Source organism: Lampetra fluviatilis, chromosome 32 (assembly GCF_964198595.1).
Source record: "Lampetra fluviatilis chromosome 32, kcLamFluv1.1, whole genome shotgun sequence".
Classification (NCBI taxonomy): domain Eukaryota; kingdom Metazoa; phylum Chordata; class Hyperoartia; order Petromyzontiformes; family Petromyzontidae; genus Lampetra; species Lampetra fluviatilis.
In genome coordinates, this window is record NC_136306.1 from 5940038 (window position 1) to 5958191 (window position 18154).

The window sequence follows — 18154 nt, forward strand, 5'->3', positions numbered from 1 at the left end:
GGCGTAAAGTGCATTTTTCAACTCTTATTATCAACTTATTATTATTATTCACTATATTTCTACGGCCTCTGTTTTATCGCGGTGGTGCGGGGATGGTTTCCCCTTCGCCTTGTATGCAGGAGGTGGTGGGTTCAATCCCGGACCCTGACGATGCCTGTCGCTGTATATTTGGAGTCGGCGTGTTCTGTCTCTCCCTGTGGTGATCGCGTTAATCTCTCTCCGGTTTTTCCCTCCGCATTTACAAACGGACCATGCGTTTAGATTATTTGCCCGCTACTATAAATTGCCACACGTGGTGACGACCAAAAGCCACTTCAATGAGCTATAAACTCACGCATGGCCAGGCCGCCTCTGTAAAGAGCTAATAGCTCAGCAGGCGCTACCTGGTAAAATAAAATGAGAGTATTATGAAAGAGGGCCGTTGGCCCGAAACCTCGCCTATTGTATATATTTTTGTTTCTTTTGAAAGCCATACACAACAGACACACACACGTTGGTGTTGAGGAACGCGTGGAGTTTTCTGAGGGCACGAGAGAGCCGGGGAGAGTCGGTGGTGCTACCGAACGCTGGCACTCGAACGCTGGCACGTTCCCCCATCACGACGGGCAGGCGGAAGAACCGGCCGCCGCTTCAGTACCAAGTTGGAGAGAACTTCAACTCCAACATCAAGCGAGGGGGGATGCCCACCCTGGCATCCGTCTGTCCATCCGTGGGATGCCTCGGTGTGTCCCACGTGCCTTCTCTGGTTGTGTCTACACCATTAGCTCCTCAGCCGTCTTTGTATCTCACAACCCGTCCCACCCAATGTTCACCTCTCCACCGAGTCAAGGCGAAGTTGTCTCCCTGACACAAATGAGCGCAGGGGCTGTCGTCGATGACGGTCCTGGGCCAGCGGTGGAAATTCCACACTGCTATGGCAGGAGACAGTTTGTCCGCAGGAAGGCCACCGCTGACTTTACAGAAAGTGATGTTTGCTGTCATTGATCCTTGAGGAATAATGATGGAGCTGCCGATGAGGAGTTCATGATGATGATCAGCTGATTACAGGCCACGTGGACGATGACAATGATGATAACAGTGACGTGGACGATGATTATACTTGTGTCGATGATGGTGGTAACGCACAGAGTTGATGATGACAATAATGATGGTAATGACGTGGAGTTTAGTTAATGATGACAACAATTATGTCGCTGTTGATGATGGAGTTAATGATGACGATGAAAATTGTGATGGTGGTGATGATGATGAAAACGACAACAATCTATCACGGCCTGACCGAAAACCGAAGATTTTAACCCATGCAACTTCCTCCTGTGTGTCGATGGTTCCAACCTTGGTGCTGGATAGATCAGCAGCAGAGGAGGCAGTGGCACAATAGTGTGGTTGGCACGGGCCCCGGTGCAAGAAATAAAATCAGGGATCGCCCCGGTCCAAATTCCCCTCTTCGACGCAGCCCTGCGGCTGGGGCCCCCCTGCCCCTTGGCCTGTGAGGCCCTGGGGCAGTTGCACCGCCTGCACACTCGACAGCTACGCCGGTGGGAGGAGAGGAGTTCTCAGCAGCATCGTCGAGGTTTCTTCCCCGCGTCCTCCGTGCCCAGCTGCAGGTAACCTCCATCGGACAGGTGACTCGGCTCCCCGGCACCTCCCACACACAGCATCTCCTCCACCAACACCCTGGTAGGAGGGGGGAGGGGGGGAGGGGGGGGAGGGGGGGCGAAGGGGAGGGGGGGGCAGCAGGGCTGGATTGACATTTCAGGCCATGGCACCACCTTCACGGCGCATGGAGAGGCCAGATAAATCCTCCAGCGTGGTTTTGGAAATTAAATCCATAATCACAGCAATAATAATTTCGGAGTTTTTTAAAGGAACTTATACGTCAAGACATCCCAAAGCGCTGTTAATGAAGCAGAACGATTAAAATGTGAATGATTTAAAAAATTCAAGTTAAATAAAAATTGCACAAACCTATATACTGTACAGCCGAATCAAGACACAGCGAAACTAAGCGCACAGTCGGCACTAAAACCTCTGTTGTGTTGGGCTTTCAGTGGAATGCAGAAGAAAATATGATACAAACCCGTGAAGTCAAAAGGAGACAGCTAAACATGTAAAAACTAACAAGAATAGTAAAAGAGAAACCCAATCAAAATACCAAAAATCGATATAACAGCAATAAAACTACCGGACTTGAATTACAATACAATCAAAGATAACATAATAATAACAACAAGGTCACTTTGTCTATAACTACTAGTTTCATGCCGAACATTTCTAAAATCTTGTTGGTTTTGGATTTGATTTAACCTTTACCATTCGCACATCACGTTCAACAACCAGAAACTAAAACTACTACCACGCAGGGGGAGGGGGGGCAGAAGGTCACGAGAGCTCGCGCCGTGACCCTTGACCCCTGAACCTGGAGCGGACTGCCGACGGATGGACGGCACGTACCGTATGGACTCCGTGATGTTGTGGTTCATCTTCACGGATGTCTCCGCCCAGCCCAGGAACCCCGAGTCCCGGCTGAACTGCTCGATTTCAGCCCGGCTCACAGCCCAGTCGGGCAGGTCGCTCTGCAGAGGGAAGGATGATGATGATGATGACTTTTGCTTAAGTACCACAGGACCATCATCTCGATTTAAGGCTTTCGTGACTGCAGGGATTCATCTTCTTGGTTCTTTCGGTAAAATCACGTAGAAGGGAAATAATAAAATAATAAAAATAAAACATAATAAAATAATTCTCACGACGTTTCGGCCACAACGCAAGCAGCCGTCCTCAGGTGAAGAACAGGTCTGTCGGAAAGACAGCGTCTGAATGTTGTCTTTCCGACAGACCTGTTCTTCACCTGAGGACGGCTGCTCGCGTTGTGGCCGAAACGTCGTGAGAATTATTTAATGATGTTTTATTTGTATTATTTTATTATTTCCCTTCTACGTAACTTTACCGAAAGAACCAAGAAGAGGACCATCATCGTTATTATGACGCTCGTTTAACCAGAGAGAGCTTGGCCGAGTCTCAAGATCTTTTTTTTCTGAAGCCCCTGGCCATGTTTTCTCGCTGTAAAGGTGGCGATGTTTGTTGCAACACGTAATCCCAATTGAGCGATTTGCCGATACTTTTCATTATTGTGTTGTTTGGCCAATACCGGTGCCACGGAATGTTTATATTAAAAAAATTCGAGCTTTTGGAGGAAACCGCAGAACCCAGAGGAAAACACACGTATGTATGGTGAACTTATTTCGCACCATACGTAGCCAACCGTGCGCTGCTAATTCGAGGTGCGGGGGAAAGGACAACAATCTCAACACAAAAGGCAGTTCTAAAGAAATGAGTTTTCAATCTAAATTTAAAAGTGCATAGCTCCAGTTGCTTCCTAACAGGACAAGGGGATAGAGAACATACAAACTCCACGCAGGGAGGCGTCCCCAGTCGCGAATTGAACCCAGGACCTTCGTGCTACGGGGCGCGGCACGAGTGCTACTGCTGCACCACTGCCGTGCACCGTGCTGCGAGATCGATTCGCACGGTGGGCTACGTACGGTACGAAAGAAGTTCAACAAACGCACGTACACAACCAAACATGACTTTCTCACTCTCGCCAATTAACGTCGTGTAAGCCAGCAATACAAAGAAAACGGTTTAAAGAGTGGCTAGTTTTAAAGTGCAGCCCTGCGAGTATTTCAAGCAATCGGTCTTCGATTCGAGTGCCAATATCGCCCCCAATAAAGCAGGCATCAGTGCATCATTACAGCAGAACGGGAGAAGAAACCCATCACGACCTCGGCGGCTAACACCGACTGAGCAAAGTAAAGTGCAACCGCGAGCAATGAATAGCAGAAGGAAGGTAAGTAGTAAACACATAAATAATTTGTTAAAAAAAAAACATATTTTTTTTCCTCCTAGATTTTAGATTTGCTCACTCCAGTGCTGGCAGAGGGGCCTCCACTGAAGGAATCCTGTTTCGAGAGAGGGTAGTTTTGGCCTACTCTTCCAGGCTGGCCAGACATCTTGTAAGAGGGGGGAGTTACCCACACTTTACCCCACCTCACGTAACCTGCTGAATGCAGCAAGGTGGGGGGCAAGGGCAGGGGGGTTAAGCAACTTGCTCCATTGTTTCAACTGCCACACCGGGAGATCGAATCAAACCGGTGAGAGCAGTGTGCTCACAATTAAACCAGGGCAGAATCTCAAACTACAGTCCACAAATAAATGTAAGTAACGCTTAGTAGTGGCAACAACAACAAAAACAACCCCATAAACATCAGATATTTCATTGCTACTGTGTAAAGGCTGCCCAGGAAACGTAACGATGTCTAAACGACCTTGCTGATGAGCCTCAATTACATTGAAACCGGTCCATTGAAACGAGTGCTACAAAAAAACAATGGCACGTAAACCCGGGATCGGCTGATGTTTACTTGAATGTCATGTTCTACGTGGAGAAACAATCTTGTTTGTTTACTAAATAGCGTATTACCCATAACCCCCCCCCCCACCGTGGGGCCACGTGATTGCTACTGCAACGCACGTGGCCCACGCTGCTGAGTGAGAAATCGCGACCAATGGCATTAGCAACGCGGCGACCGAAACGTCGATCAATAATCTCCCGGTCTCCAGATCAGCAACAACTTGAGTCATAATTCCCCCGCCACATTTTGTATGAAAAAAATGTTGCCGTACCGATTGCGTTTCTCGGTAAGGTGGTGCGCGATAACTTTGCACGCAAGTGCATCTTGAATGTGGGTTGGTGAGTGGATGGGCGGGTGGAAGTGTGGGTGGACGGACGATTTGCGTCAGCGGGCGAGCAGCCAAACAAACAAGTGGGTAAATTACTGTGTGCGTGCGGCGGGTTTATGAATGGGTGAGTGAATGCACAAGTGAGTCGGTGAATGAGTGAGTGGATGGATGGGTGAGGAGATGAATAGTTGAGTGAGTGGGTGAGTAGGTAAGTAGATTAATGTGACCGATTGAATATGTGGGTGAGTCTGTTCACGAATTCATGAACGAGTAGCGGAAATATTGAGTGGATGAATAAATGAACGGGTTGATGAGTGTGTGGGTGAGTATGGTAAGGATCTGGTTGAGTATACGAATGAGTGGGCGAATACGGTGAGGATGCAGATGAGCGGATGACTGGGTGAGTATGGTGAGGATATAGGTAAGTAGATGAGTGAGTATGTAAATGAGTGAGGGGGTGAGGATGGTACAGATGTGGCCGAGTCAAATAACGCGAATGGTGAGTGTTTCGGTTAGTGGATGAGTGAATATTTGAGTGAGTGAGCAAAACAGGACCCGGCGGGGTGGGCTGGTAGGAATAATACTTAGTACCGGTACAGGGATATCGACCGGGTATAGAGGAGTTAAAGAAAAAATTACTGTATTCTAGTGTAACGTTAATTAAAAGTGTTTGTTTTGACAAGAAACGCTGTGAGATTTAAAGACCCCCCAACACCACCCTCAACACCACCCCTCCCACCACCACCACCTGCACTAGGCCTCGCGAAGCCTGCCGCACTAGGCCTCGCGAAGCCTGCCGCACGAGGCCTCGCGCCGTGCTTTTCGTGCACAAATAAGGCGATTAAATGTATCTCGTCTCTGTGTTAATAAATGTTTCTTGTCTCTGTGTTAAAAAAACGTGCTGCGTTTCAGTAAAGTAATTTTTTTTTCAAATAAACGTGCTGCGTTTCATCTCTGTGTTAATAAGCCTGCCGCACTAGGCCTCGCGAAGCCTGCCGCACTAGGCCTCGCGAAGCCTGCCGCACTAGGCCTCGCGAAGCCTGCCGCACTAGGCCTCGCGAAGCCTGCCGCACTAGGCCTCGCGAAGCCTGCCGCACTAGGCCTCGCGCCGTGCTTTTCGTGCACAAATAAGGCGATTAAATGTATCTCGTCTCTGTGTTAATAAATGTTTCTTGTCTCAGTGTTAAAAAAACGTGCTGCGTTTCAGTAAAGTAATTTTTTTTTTAATAAACGTGCTGCGTTTCATCTCTGTGTTAATAAGCCTGCCGCACTAGGCCTTGCGAAGCCTGCCGCACTAGGCCTCGCGCCGTGCTTTTCGTGCACAAATAAGGCAATTAAACGTATCTCGTCTCTGTGTTAATAAATGCTTCTTGTCTCTGTGTTAAAAAACGTGCTGCGTTTCAGTAAAGTAATTTTTTAAATAAACGTGCTGCGTTTCAGTAAAGTAATATTGAAGTGAAGTTTAAAGTTTTGCCGTGATGCGCCGGAAGCGACGGCCATCTTGTTTAATTCACAGATCGCAGGGGGAGCGGGCGGCCATCTTGTCGGACAGGGTCATGCCAAGTGTTTGCAGTAGGGGGCGATGTGCTACACGGACGGATGGACGGACGGACGCGGACGGACGGACGGACGGACGCGGACGGACAGACACGGACGGACGCGGATGGACGGACGGACACATTAATCTATTGGTGGTCTAGTCCACTTCGTTCCTACCAGTATAAGCTTGCACGTGAACATGGTAAGGATGCGATTGAGTCGGTGAGTCAACGAGTGAGTAGGTGAGTGAGCGGGTGAGTAGGCGAGCGAGCAGGTGAGCATGGTAAGGATGCGGGTGAGTAGGCGATTGAGCGGGTGAGTAGGCGAGTGAGTGGGTGAGCATGGTAAGGATGCGGGTGAGTAGGTGATTGAGCGGGTGAGTAGGCGAGCGAGCGGGTGAGTAGGCGAGCGAGCGGGTGAGTAGGCGAGCGAGCGGGTGAGTAGGCGAGCGAGCGGGTGAGTAGGCGAGCGAGCGAGTGAGTAGGCGAGCGAGCGGGGTGAGCAGCGGTGGGCGACGTGAAACCACGCGCGTGCCTTGTTGGCGAGCAGGATGCACTGGATGGGCCTCCCGTCGGGCAGGAAGGCCTTGGAGTCGAGGTCGCGTTTCCACTTGAGGCAGTTGTGGAAGGAGGGCAGGGAGGCCACATCGAATATCACGATGCAGCCGGCCGCGTCCTTGTAGTAGAGCCGCGTCATGGACGTGAACCGCTCCTGCCCTGAACGCACGCAGCAGACCCACGGGAAACTCTCGCTCCTATCCCTGAACGCAAGAGGCAGACCCACGGGAAACTCTCGCTCCTAGCCCTGAACGCAATAGGCAGACCCACGGGAAACTCTCGTTCCTAGCCCTGAACACAAGAGGCAAACCCACGAGAAACTCTCGCTCCTAGCCCTGAATGTGAGTGGCAGACCCACGGGAAACTCTCGCTCCTAGCACTGAACGCGAGTGGCAGACCCACGGGAAACTCTCGTTCCTAGCCCTGGACACAAGAGGCAAACCCACGAGAAACTCTCGCTCCTAGCCCTGAACGTGAGTGGCAGACCCACGGGAAACTCTCGCTCCTATCCCTGAACGCAAGAGGCAGACCCACGGGAAACTCTCGCTCCTAGCCCTGAACGCAATAGGCAGACCCACGGGAAACTCTCGTTCCTAGCCCTGAACACAAGAGGCAAACCCACGAGAAACTCTCGCTCCTAGCCCTGAACGTGAGTGGCAGACCCACGGGAAACTCTCGCTCCTAGCACTGAACGCGAGTGGCAGACCCACGGGAAACTCTCACTCCTAGCCCTGAACACAAGAGGCAGACCCACGGGAAACTTTCGCTCCTAGCCCTGAACACAAGTGGCAGACCCACGGGAAACTCTCGCTCCTAGCCCTGAACGCGAAAGGCAGACCCACGGGAAAGTCTCACTCCTAGCCCTGAACATGAGAGGGAGACCCACGGGAAACTTTCGCTCCTAGCCCTGAACACAAGAGGCAGACCCACGGGAAACTCTCACTCCTAGCCCTGAACGCAAGAGGGAGACCCACGGGAAACTCTCGCTCCTAGCCCTGAACACAAGTGGCAGACCCACGGGAAACTCTCACTTCTAGCCCTGAACGCGAGAGGCAGACCCACGTGAAACTCTCGTTCCTAGCCCTGAACGCAAGAGGGAGACCCACAGGAAACTCTCGCTCCTAGCCCTGAACGCAAGAGGCAGACCCATTCGCCTGGCAGAAGCACCGTGGTGACGTCACCGCCACTTAGTGCTCGCGAACGGCACTTGCCCCTACAGTCTGTTAAGGCTATACGGGGGATGCTTGCCTTTGTTTTGGAGACTGGTGACAAAATGGCAATGAGATCAGCTGATATGCAGGAGTGCAATTGGGCGAGATGAAACGTGGAAATCGCAGAGCAGCCTTCATCCAGTAGTGGATAAACCATGGCCCGTGATAACGATGACAGTACCTGCTACGTCCCATAGTTGGAGTCTGACCGTCTCGGTCTCGGACCACTGGATGATTTTCAAAGCGAAATCCACTGCAGGTTCGAAAGACAAACAACATCAACAGACGTTCTATCACAACAAGCAGACACAACCAAGACAACGATCACGTTCATATCGTCTAGCCAGGTGAGAACTACAGGATACCAGGATGACTCTCATTTGGGGCCGTCCATAAATGACGTCACGCGATTTTGAACCATTTTTGACCCCCCCCCCCCCCCCCGTCGTTACACGGCGTCACAAAAAGTCAGACTCCCCCCCTCAAATATGACGTCACAAGCTCTGCCCCCCCCCCTCCAAAAAACATGTTTCCATTTTGAAAATAAAACATACTTCAAATCACTTTAAACTATTGTCATTGTAGTGCGTATTTAATATGGCGCTGCTGTACTCTGATGTTGTAGGAGAAAACATTTATTAAACATGAGGCGTTGGAAAGCTGAAATTTCGCTTAAAATTCACTTGAAAATATTCAACGTCGAACTAAAACTGCAGATGTTCAGAATATTATATTGAAATTCTCTTATACGTATATAATATTATAAGTAATTATGACTATAAAAAAATAAATTTCGATTTAAAGCTTCCGTGACTGCAGGGATTCGTCTTCTTGGTTCTTTCGGTAAAGTCACGTAGAAGGGAAGTAATAAAATAATAAAAATAAAACATAATAAAATAATTCTCACGACGTTTAGGCCACAACGCAAGCAAGTAGACAGACCTGTTCTCCACCTGAAGACGGCTGCTTGCGTTGTGGCCGAAACGTCGTGAGATTTATTTAATTATGTTTTATTTTTATTATTTTATTACTTCCCTTCTACGTGACTCTATAAAAAAAATACTTGAAACCTTGTAGTAGAACGAAGCAAAATGCAGAGTACAATTATAACAATCACATATTCATTTCACAGAATGAAAAGCCCTGGTAGAATCATTATAATCAAAATGTTTAATAACAATAAAAAATAAAAACAATGCTTCAAATCTATTTAAACTATTGTCATTGTAGTGCGTATTTAATGTGGCGCTGCACTCTAATATTCTAGGAGAAAACATGTATTAAAAAGTATATTTAATTTAGTAGAACGTGTTGTCTATATTTATTGAATGTTGCGCATTTTGATGTGACGTCACATTTCTCACCCCCCCCCCCCGTCGTCACACATCGTCACAAATGTCTGACCCCCCCACCCCCCCCCCAGGTGCGTGACGTCATTCATGGACGGCCCCTTTGCAAAACTTTATGTCGTCGCTAATTGGGCAAGATGTAACAATTGTCGTACGTACTACAAGTCCAAGTGTCGAACATTTTTTGTTTAACCAGGTGGGAACTCAAATAGATCAAGTTAATGTAATTCGCGAGTGTTACCTGGAGTATTAATTAGTCTCCCAGCAGGGGGTGATTATTGCTGTTGAATGTCGAAGCCAGAGGTGGGACAAAGTCATTGTTATGCAAGTCCAAGTCGAGTCGCAAGTCATCAAATTCATGACTCGAGTCTGACTCGAGTCCAAGTCACATGACTCGAGTCCACATCTCATAGGTGGGACAAAGTCATTGTTATGCAAGTCCAAGTCGAGTCGCAAGTCATCAAATTCATGACTCGAGTCTGACTCGAGTCCAAGTCACATGACTCGAGTCCACATCTCATAGGTGGGACAAAGTCATTGTTATGCAAGTCCAAGTCGAGTCGCAAGTCATCAAATTCATGACTCGAGTCTGACTCGAGTCCAAGTCACATGACTCGAGTCCACATCTCATAGGTGGGACAAAGTCATTGTTATGCAAGTCCAAGTCGAGTCGCAAGTCATCAAATTCATGACTCGAGTCTGACTCGAGTCCAAGTCACATGACTCGAGTCCACATCTCATAGGTGGGACAAAGTCATTGTTATGCAAGTCCAAGTCGAGTCGCAAGTCATCAAATTCATGACTCGAGTCTGACTCGAGTCCAAGTCACATGACTCGAGTCCACATCTCATAGGTGGGACAAAGTCATTGTTATGCAAGTCCAAGTCGAGTCGCAAGTCATCAAATTCATGACTCGAGTCTGACTCGAGTCCAAGTCACATGACTCGAGTCCACATCTCATAGGTGGGACAAAGTCATTGTTATGCAAGTCCAAGTCGAGTCGCAAGTCATCAAATTCATGACTCGAGTCTGACTCGAGTCCAAGTCACATGACTCGAGTCCACATCTCTGGTCGAAGCCCAATTTGAGTCGTTTGCATGTAATTTTCAAAATTGGAAATGTTTCGTGCAATATTTTATATTTATCAAGGTACACAGATGTTTCTGCTCTGCTTTCTCTTATCTTCTCGGCTTTATTTTAAAAAAAAATCATAATTTTTGGTGAACCATATTACCCTTGCGAATGAGACTCATCCCCACTCTCATACGTTTTCACCTGGGTCACACAAAATAAACTTAATTAACTTGACTCATTTGAGGTCGGTACCGCACACACGATAGGTGTGGGGGGTGGGGGGGGTGACCAACACAATGCCCGGTCGTCTTTGTCTCCCCTGCCCCAGGTGCTCAATGAGAGGCGATGGACTGCTTCTGCTAATGGGTCACTCATGTTGACCATGGCCGCGAATTGAACTCAAGTCTTCCGCGTCTGTAACGATGTATGATCAGCACTGCGCTATTGTTCCACACAAAATGACAGTGACAGATGCGTCGCCGATAGAATTTTCGCCAACAATCTGTTTGTTTACACAAAGACAAAGATCCCCCTATAGACTTCAGTGACTGATGTGGCAAGTGCTGTTAGCGAGCACCTATGAAGGCCGGCGCAGCACACGAGGGGATGGATGGCCAGCACCACACCCGGCCACTTTTGTCTCCCCAGTGGCGATGCTTTACACACCGCACCAGGCACTCATTTGAGGCTGAGTCGACCTAGGGGAGGCCTAGGACTGGTTCAGATAATCATTACCGGTGTTGGCCGTGAGCGGCAATCTAACTCAGGTCGCTGGGTTCGTAGCGCAGCATAGAGCTAACTCACTACACCACCGCTCCCCATAAAATATATATTCACATACATTGAGTTTCTTACCGCGATTGCCCCTGGACACAACACGCGGGCGTGGGCACGCTCACCTCCCACCGTGGCGCGGTAGTGCCTGGTGTAGACGTCGTGCACGAATCTCTGCACGAAGGAGGTCTTGCCCACCACGGGGTCGCCAACCACGAGCACCTTGAAGAGGCGATCCACGTGCATGGTGGCGGTGTGCATGGTGGCGGGGTGCACGGTCACGCCACGCGGTGGCGAGGATGGTCGCAGAAGGCGACGATGGTCAGGGTCTGTGTTAGCCGCCGAGGTTCATTCACGTTTTGTCGAGGGCGATGTTGGCACGTAAGATACTGCTAAAATATTTTTTTTACGCCCTATTGAGATGGTGATAGCGGTGATGCACGATTGAGATGATAGGATAGTGAATAGGACGAAGAGGTGATGTCCTATTGATGGCAATGATGACGGTGCTGATGTCCTATTGAGATGATAATGGTGATGATGTTGCAATTAAATTGAATTGGCGAGAATCTGTCATGATGACGATGTCTATCGACTACCATCAAGTTTGATTGCGGTGATAAAAATAATTAATATTAAATACTCAAACAGAATGATGAGGAATATGATTGATAATGACTGGAACCAATATCTATTAACGATATCGATGAGGACAGTGATGTCAACGATTAATTAGGATTGTCTGGGAAAATAATTAATTAGGATTGTCTCGACACAATGAAAGTCATCATGATCTTGGTCATAGTATCTAACGGACACTCTACAGAAAAAAATGATTGCTACGATAAATTTTGACGATATACCACAATATAATTTGATGATGATGATGAAGATGCTGGTTGTCCAATGTTCAAAGAAATAATACAATCTACTTAATTATCACTCTAAGGTGGTTACATGTGGCCAGTAAGATCGATCCATGGCCTCTCGTAATTGAAAGCATAGGTCCTTGTTCTTGACGTTTATATATACTGTTCGGAACCCCACCAATTTTAAAACAACAGCAGCGACAGGCGTTAAAATTACAATGTTTTCGTCTCCACGTGAGTTCCGAAAACTAATTTAAAAGTGAACAAAGCGATTGTGCTTAAGATACTCGAGTTTGCAGAGTACATTGAGATTGTTTTTTTAAAACGTCGTCTTTACTCTTGTAACTAGTTGTTAATACGCGTTATTATTCTCCTTTGTCTGCCGAAAAAAAACAAAGTCCTATCGTGCTCTTTAAAATAAAAGCGCCAGGCAGAGTGAATGTTGAGCAATCTTATAATGTTCGGCACCGTATATCACTAAAGGTGCAATCAAGTTCCCTCTAAGCGTATGTAGTATTGTACGGTAGCCTGCGGATTATAAAAAGTGAGAGGAGCCACTAAAGACTCGTGTCCCGTCTCAACAAAGTCAGACAGAGTGATACGATCGATACAACTGAGGCGATGTTTTGAGGACTAAGCGAGTCCCAAGATCATCTGAGTCACGTGCTGTCGGACAGAGGAGGGGGTGTGGGGGATGATTAGGGATTAGATGCCTTGTGAAACGACAGATTTGATATGGTAAAGGGCCGTCCATAAATGACGTCACGCGATTTTGGACGATTTTTGACCCCCCCCCCTCGTCACACGGCGTCACAAAAAGTCAGACCCCCACTAAAATATGACGTCACAAAGCTCTGCCCCCCCCCCCCACAATAAAACATGCTTCAAATCGCTTTAAACTATTGTCATTGTAGTGCGTATTTAATGTGGCGCTGCACTCTGATGTTGTAGGAGAAAACATTGATGAAAAAGTCTATTTAATTAAGTAGAACGTGTTGTCTATATTTATTGAAAGTTGCGCATTTTGATGTGACGTCACATTTCTCAAACCCCCCCTCTCGTCCCACATCGTCACAAATATCTCCCCCCCCCCCCCCATGTGCGTGACGTCATTTATGGACGGCCCCTAAGCGATGACACAGCCACTTATAAGGGGCAGCAGGGTGGCACAGTGGTAAATGACACCCGTGCCTCACAGGAAGAAGCGCCTGGGTTCGATACCCGGTTTCGACCACCTTCTTGCTCTGTATGGGCTCTCTGCTTTCCTCTCGTAGCTTCAACACACGTGCAATGCAACTGGCGTTGATGACACATTGCAATGCTGAAGCATGTTCCTCCTGTGAATTACTCAACCGGGATGACACACACACAACAGCGGTGCTCTTCATTGCAAGGCCCGCCCGGCCCCTGGTGGGCCCCTGGTGGGCCCCTGGTGGGCCCCTGGTGGGCCCCTGGTGGGCCCCTGGTGGGCCCCTGGTGGGCCCCTGGTGGGCCACTGGTGGGCCCCTGGTGGCATTTATGGCGCGCCCCCTGGACGTGCGGCCCCCAACAATACACACATGTGACCCCCACCCCCCCATCATCCTCATCGTGCTGTCAAACCCCCAAGGTGACAGCCCACAGCTGATTTATGTCTCATTGGCGAATGTGCCCCCCACCCCCACCCCGCCTCTCTCTGAAAGTGAGTGAAGATCACTGCTCTACAGCAACAACGTCGCCCCTTCCTACAACAACTTTTCTGGGTAAACAAACGTCAATAAACACATTCCTGCGGAGGGAGCTGGTAGGAACGATGGGTTGCTCGGTCAATGGCCAGGGTCAACGGCGGCGTGGTCTATTCCGCAAATATGCCCGACTGTGAGGGCGGGCACAAGCCGGCGTGAGTAGGTTAAACGTCGAGTTTTATAAGGGCACCACGGGATGACCAGCCCCTCCCCTCCCCACCCAGCCCCACCCTTCCCACCCCCCACCCAGCCCCACCCTTCCCAGCCCCTCCCCACCCTCCCCACCCAGCCCCTCCCCACCCAGCCCACCCTCCCCACCCAGCCCACCCTCCCCACCCAGCCCACCCTCCCCACCCAGCCCACCCTCCCCACCCAGCCCACCCTCCCCACCCAGCCCACCCTCCCCACCCAGCCCCTCCCTTCACGACGGATGCAATAATTCCCTGTGGGCTGGTGTAACCAGGAGGTTCCTACCAGTATAATAATTATTATCATAGCAATAATAATGGTAATCATTATCATAGCAATAATAATGATAGCAATAATAACAATCACTTACTCGATCACTCACACAATCACTTACCCAATCACTCACTCACCCAATCACTTACTCGATCACTCACACAATCACTCACTTACCCACTCACACAATCACTTACCCAATCACTCACTCACTCGATCACTCACTCACACAATCACTTACCCAATCACTCACTTACCAACTCACACAATCACTTACCCAATCACTCACTCACCCACCTACACAATCACTTACCCAATCACTCACTCACCAAATCACACAATCACTTACCAATCGCTCAGTGACTCACCCACTCACACATTCACTTACCCATTCTCACTCAACAATTAACACAATTCCGCAATCACGCAGTGACTTCTCATTGACTCACTAACCTGTCACTCACTCACTCACCCACTCACGCAAGCACTCGCTCACCCACTCATTCGCTATCTCTGCTTCACCCTCACTCACCTAATCACTGACCCTCTATGCTTGAGTTTCACCCACTCACTCACCCACCCACACAGTCACTTAATCACTCACCTCTCACTCACTTATCTGTCACTCTCCGACTGACGCGCGCACCCTCTCACTCACTCTCACCCCCGAACTCACCCTCTCTGCTTCACTCCCCTCACCCACCCACCCCCACCCCCCTCCCCCTCGCTGCTCCACTCGCACAAACCAACACAATCACAATCTCACTTTATTTTTACACACTCACTGACTTCTCACTCGCGCAACCACATGCCACACCCGCTCACACTTCTCTGCTTAAACTCCGACTCATGCACTCACCATCTCCGCTCCGAACTCACTTACCCAGCCACTCACCCTTGCCTCTCAGTGGGGTGTGCCCATGTGAAGCGCATGTGATTCCAGAGGGCGGGGGGCGACGGGGGATGATCTCGGGGGCGGGGGGAGGAGAGGGGGCAGGGGGGGGGGGCGATTCGTTGGGGATTAGGATGAAGCGTGGGGATGATGATGATGCTGATGGGTGTGGATGGGGTAAGGAGCTGTGATGTGTGGCGTGATGGCGAGTCGGGAATGTGAGATGGGATTGAGGGGTGCTGATTCAATTTGCTGAGCAATGAGAGAGCGAGGTGGGTACAGCTGGATAGGGGTAGGTGGTATTGAAACCATGCGTCACGGTTTTTGAGTGTGCAGGCGGTACAACTGCACAGAGACCCATTGGGAAACAATGTCATTGCCTCCCCTCTACACACAGTCCACGCATTCTAAAATCGATACGTGAAACATATACAATCTTGTAACCCATGGCTGTGGGATGGTTCTAGCTCTCACGTGCAAAATGTTATCTCGAGTCTGGCCGCTCGATGGTAAACAGTTCACGTGATAAAAATAGTGGCGCCATTGCACAACTGCACATCAGAAGATCAGCGATCGATTCTTAGAGATATATTGTTACCATTAAGTGTATAAAGGGTACAAAGGTAAAGGTGCAGCCCTGCAATTGCTTGCTCACGCCACTGCTAATAGAAGGGGTTCCGCTAGAGAAAGCGCCTCTGTGGAGAGTGCCAGTGTGGAACTGCTCTGTCTTTGGTTTACTCTTGCACGTTGGTCAGACGTCTTGGAAGAGGAAGATGCATAACGGTAAGTACGATACGTCGGAAAACAAAGCTGCAAATTGGTAAAAAAACGAGTAAATATTGGCAACTTAAACAAAAAGTGTCGAAATAATGCTATCAAGGTGCATTGAGCATGCTTGCGACGACTACAGAAGGCGATTGGCAGGTCAGTTGATGTTTCAACTCGAGCCAACGTTTGTTGCTGATCGCTCGGAGTTTTGGGCCATTGGACCGGTGCTCAGCAGACCGTGGTTTAAGAGAAAAATAAAAGATCGTTCTAACTCTTTGCAACTCGGATAGAAAGCGGTTTTGAATGTGCTCAGTGCTCCCGTCCGTCCGTCTGGAACGATAACTCTGGACAAGATGTTTCAATACGAATTGACTTGTAGTGCAATTTTGTGTTTATATATTATCAGGTTTGACCCGTTTGAAAACCGGCCATGTAGCAGTGAATTGACAAAAGGGTTGTACATACAGGGTGGCGCAGTGGAAAGACTTGTGCCTCATACCAAGAATAGTCTGAGTTCGATTTCTAACTCGGGAGGTTTTTTTATGTGCAGTTTGTGCGTTCTCCCCCTGTTATGCAGAGTGTTTGAGTGCGTGAACAAGTGCATGAGTGTGTGAGCGTAACGCTGTGTGAAAGCTACCTGTCCTGTCGCTCCATACGAATCTCCCAAGTCTCCTCAGTCACAGTTATGCCCTCGCCTGTCTGTGCTTGCGAAACGGGGACCCCTTTGTCGGAACATCTGCGCCGGTTTGACACATCCAGGCTGCATTGCATAGGGTTTAGCCAGACTGGTTTGTGTGAAGATCTCAAATTTCCTAGAAAGAAATGGACACGGTCCCATCAGTGAGCTCCTCCGGCAGGCGAGGCTACGTTGGCTGGGTCACGTTGCCCGCATGCACAGACACTGCATGCTCAAGCAGATTCTGTTTGGCCGGATAAAGGGGGCTAAACGGGCGCGGCACGAGCTAGAGAAAAGATGGACTGATGTTGTACAGGAGGATGTGGAGCTGATTGGACTTTCAGCAGATGACTGGTACCAGAGGTGTCAAGATCGGAGTCTGTGCAGGAGGCTCGTGAAGGACGCCACTGGGCAGTTGGCGGCAGTCGCCCTCCAACAACAACGGAGTGACGCTCACAACAACGAGCGGAGCTTTGTCGGATAAAACGCAGCAAGTTGGCTCAGTGGGGAGTACAGGTGGTACATCTCTCAGTCATGTCAGTCAGTCAACCCATAACCCCTAGGTTTGTCCCATAACCTGCCAGCGAGCCTCGACGTGCACCTAGCCTGGCACAAGCGTCGTGGTGACATCACCGCCACTTAGTTGTTGTTGTGTATGTATTATGTTCTCCCACTGTTCTGCATGGGTTTTCTCCGTGTTTCTCCGGTTTCCACCCATAGCTAAGCAATAGCATGCAATGGGTGTTGGCCAAGTACCCCAATGCTGCCAATAAGCCTGCAAATGGCTCAACTTGACGACACAGACAACAGCAGCAGCAATATCGCCCTCTACTGCGAACACGCGGCAGGACCCTCTTGAAAAAACAAGGTCGTGAGACTCACTCACTGAGGCTTTTTGGCCAAAAAAAGTGTAATTTTGATGCATTCATGCGAACAATCAAACATACGTCGGAAATAAGAGGGGTTTTTTATTGTTAGATTGCGTAAATATATAAATGTGTCGTTAAAACCTGCCACCACCCGACACAGCCAACTAGTAAGGGTTGTCACGTCAACAGAACGTGGCCAATTCGTCACTAGCACAGCAACACCGGTGTGTTGGAGAGCCAAGCCACAAGATTTACAATCGTAGGAAATATGAAATATATTACTGGTAGGAACCTCCTGGTTACACCAGCCCACAGGGGATTATTGTGTCCGTCCGTCCGTCGTGCATCCAAAAATGGGAGGGGTGGGGCTGGGTGGAGAGGGGAGGGTAGGGAGGGGTGGGGCTGGGTGGGGAGGGGCTGGTCACCCCGTGGTGCCCTTATAAAACTCAACGTTTAACCTACTCACGCCGGCTTCTGCCTGCCCTCACAGTCGGCCAAGTTTGCGGAATACACCACGCCGCCGTTAACCCTGGCCATTGACCGAGCAACCCAACGTTCCTACCAGCTCCCTCCGCAAGGAATGTGTTATCTGTGGAGTTGCACTGCGTAAGAATGACCAGCAGGTGGCGTGAGCTTGCCTAGTGCCG

At 49.3% G+C, this 18154-nt stretch overlaps 1 protein-coding gene across 1 annotated transcript; it reads right to left on the reverse strand.

The window, feature by feature from the left end:
- Nucleotides 1-1115: 1115 nt before the first annotated feature.
- RAB29 (RAB29, member RAS oncogene family) lies at nucleotides 1116-11606 on the reverse strand. The gene is made up of 5 exons (XM_078871671.1): nucleotides 11373-11606; nucleotides 8232-8303; nucleotides 6817-6998; nucleotides 2455-2576; nucleotides 1116-1677 (listed from the first exon to the last, which is right to left on the reverse strand). Exons 1-5 carry the CDS (start codon nucleotides 11506-11508, stop codon nucleotides 1557-1559), a joined length of 633 nt encoding a protein of 210 aa, XP_078727797.1. The 5' UTR covers nucleotides 11509-11606; the 3' UTR covers nucleotides 1116-1556.
- Nucleotides 11607-18154: the final 6548 nt, after the last annotated feature.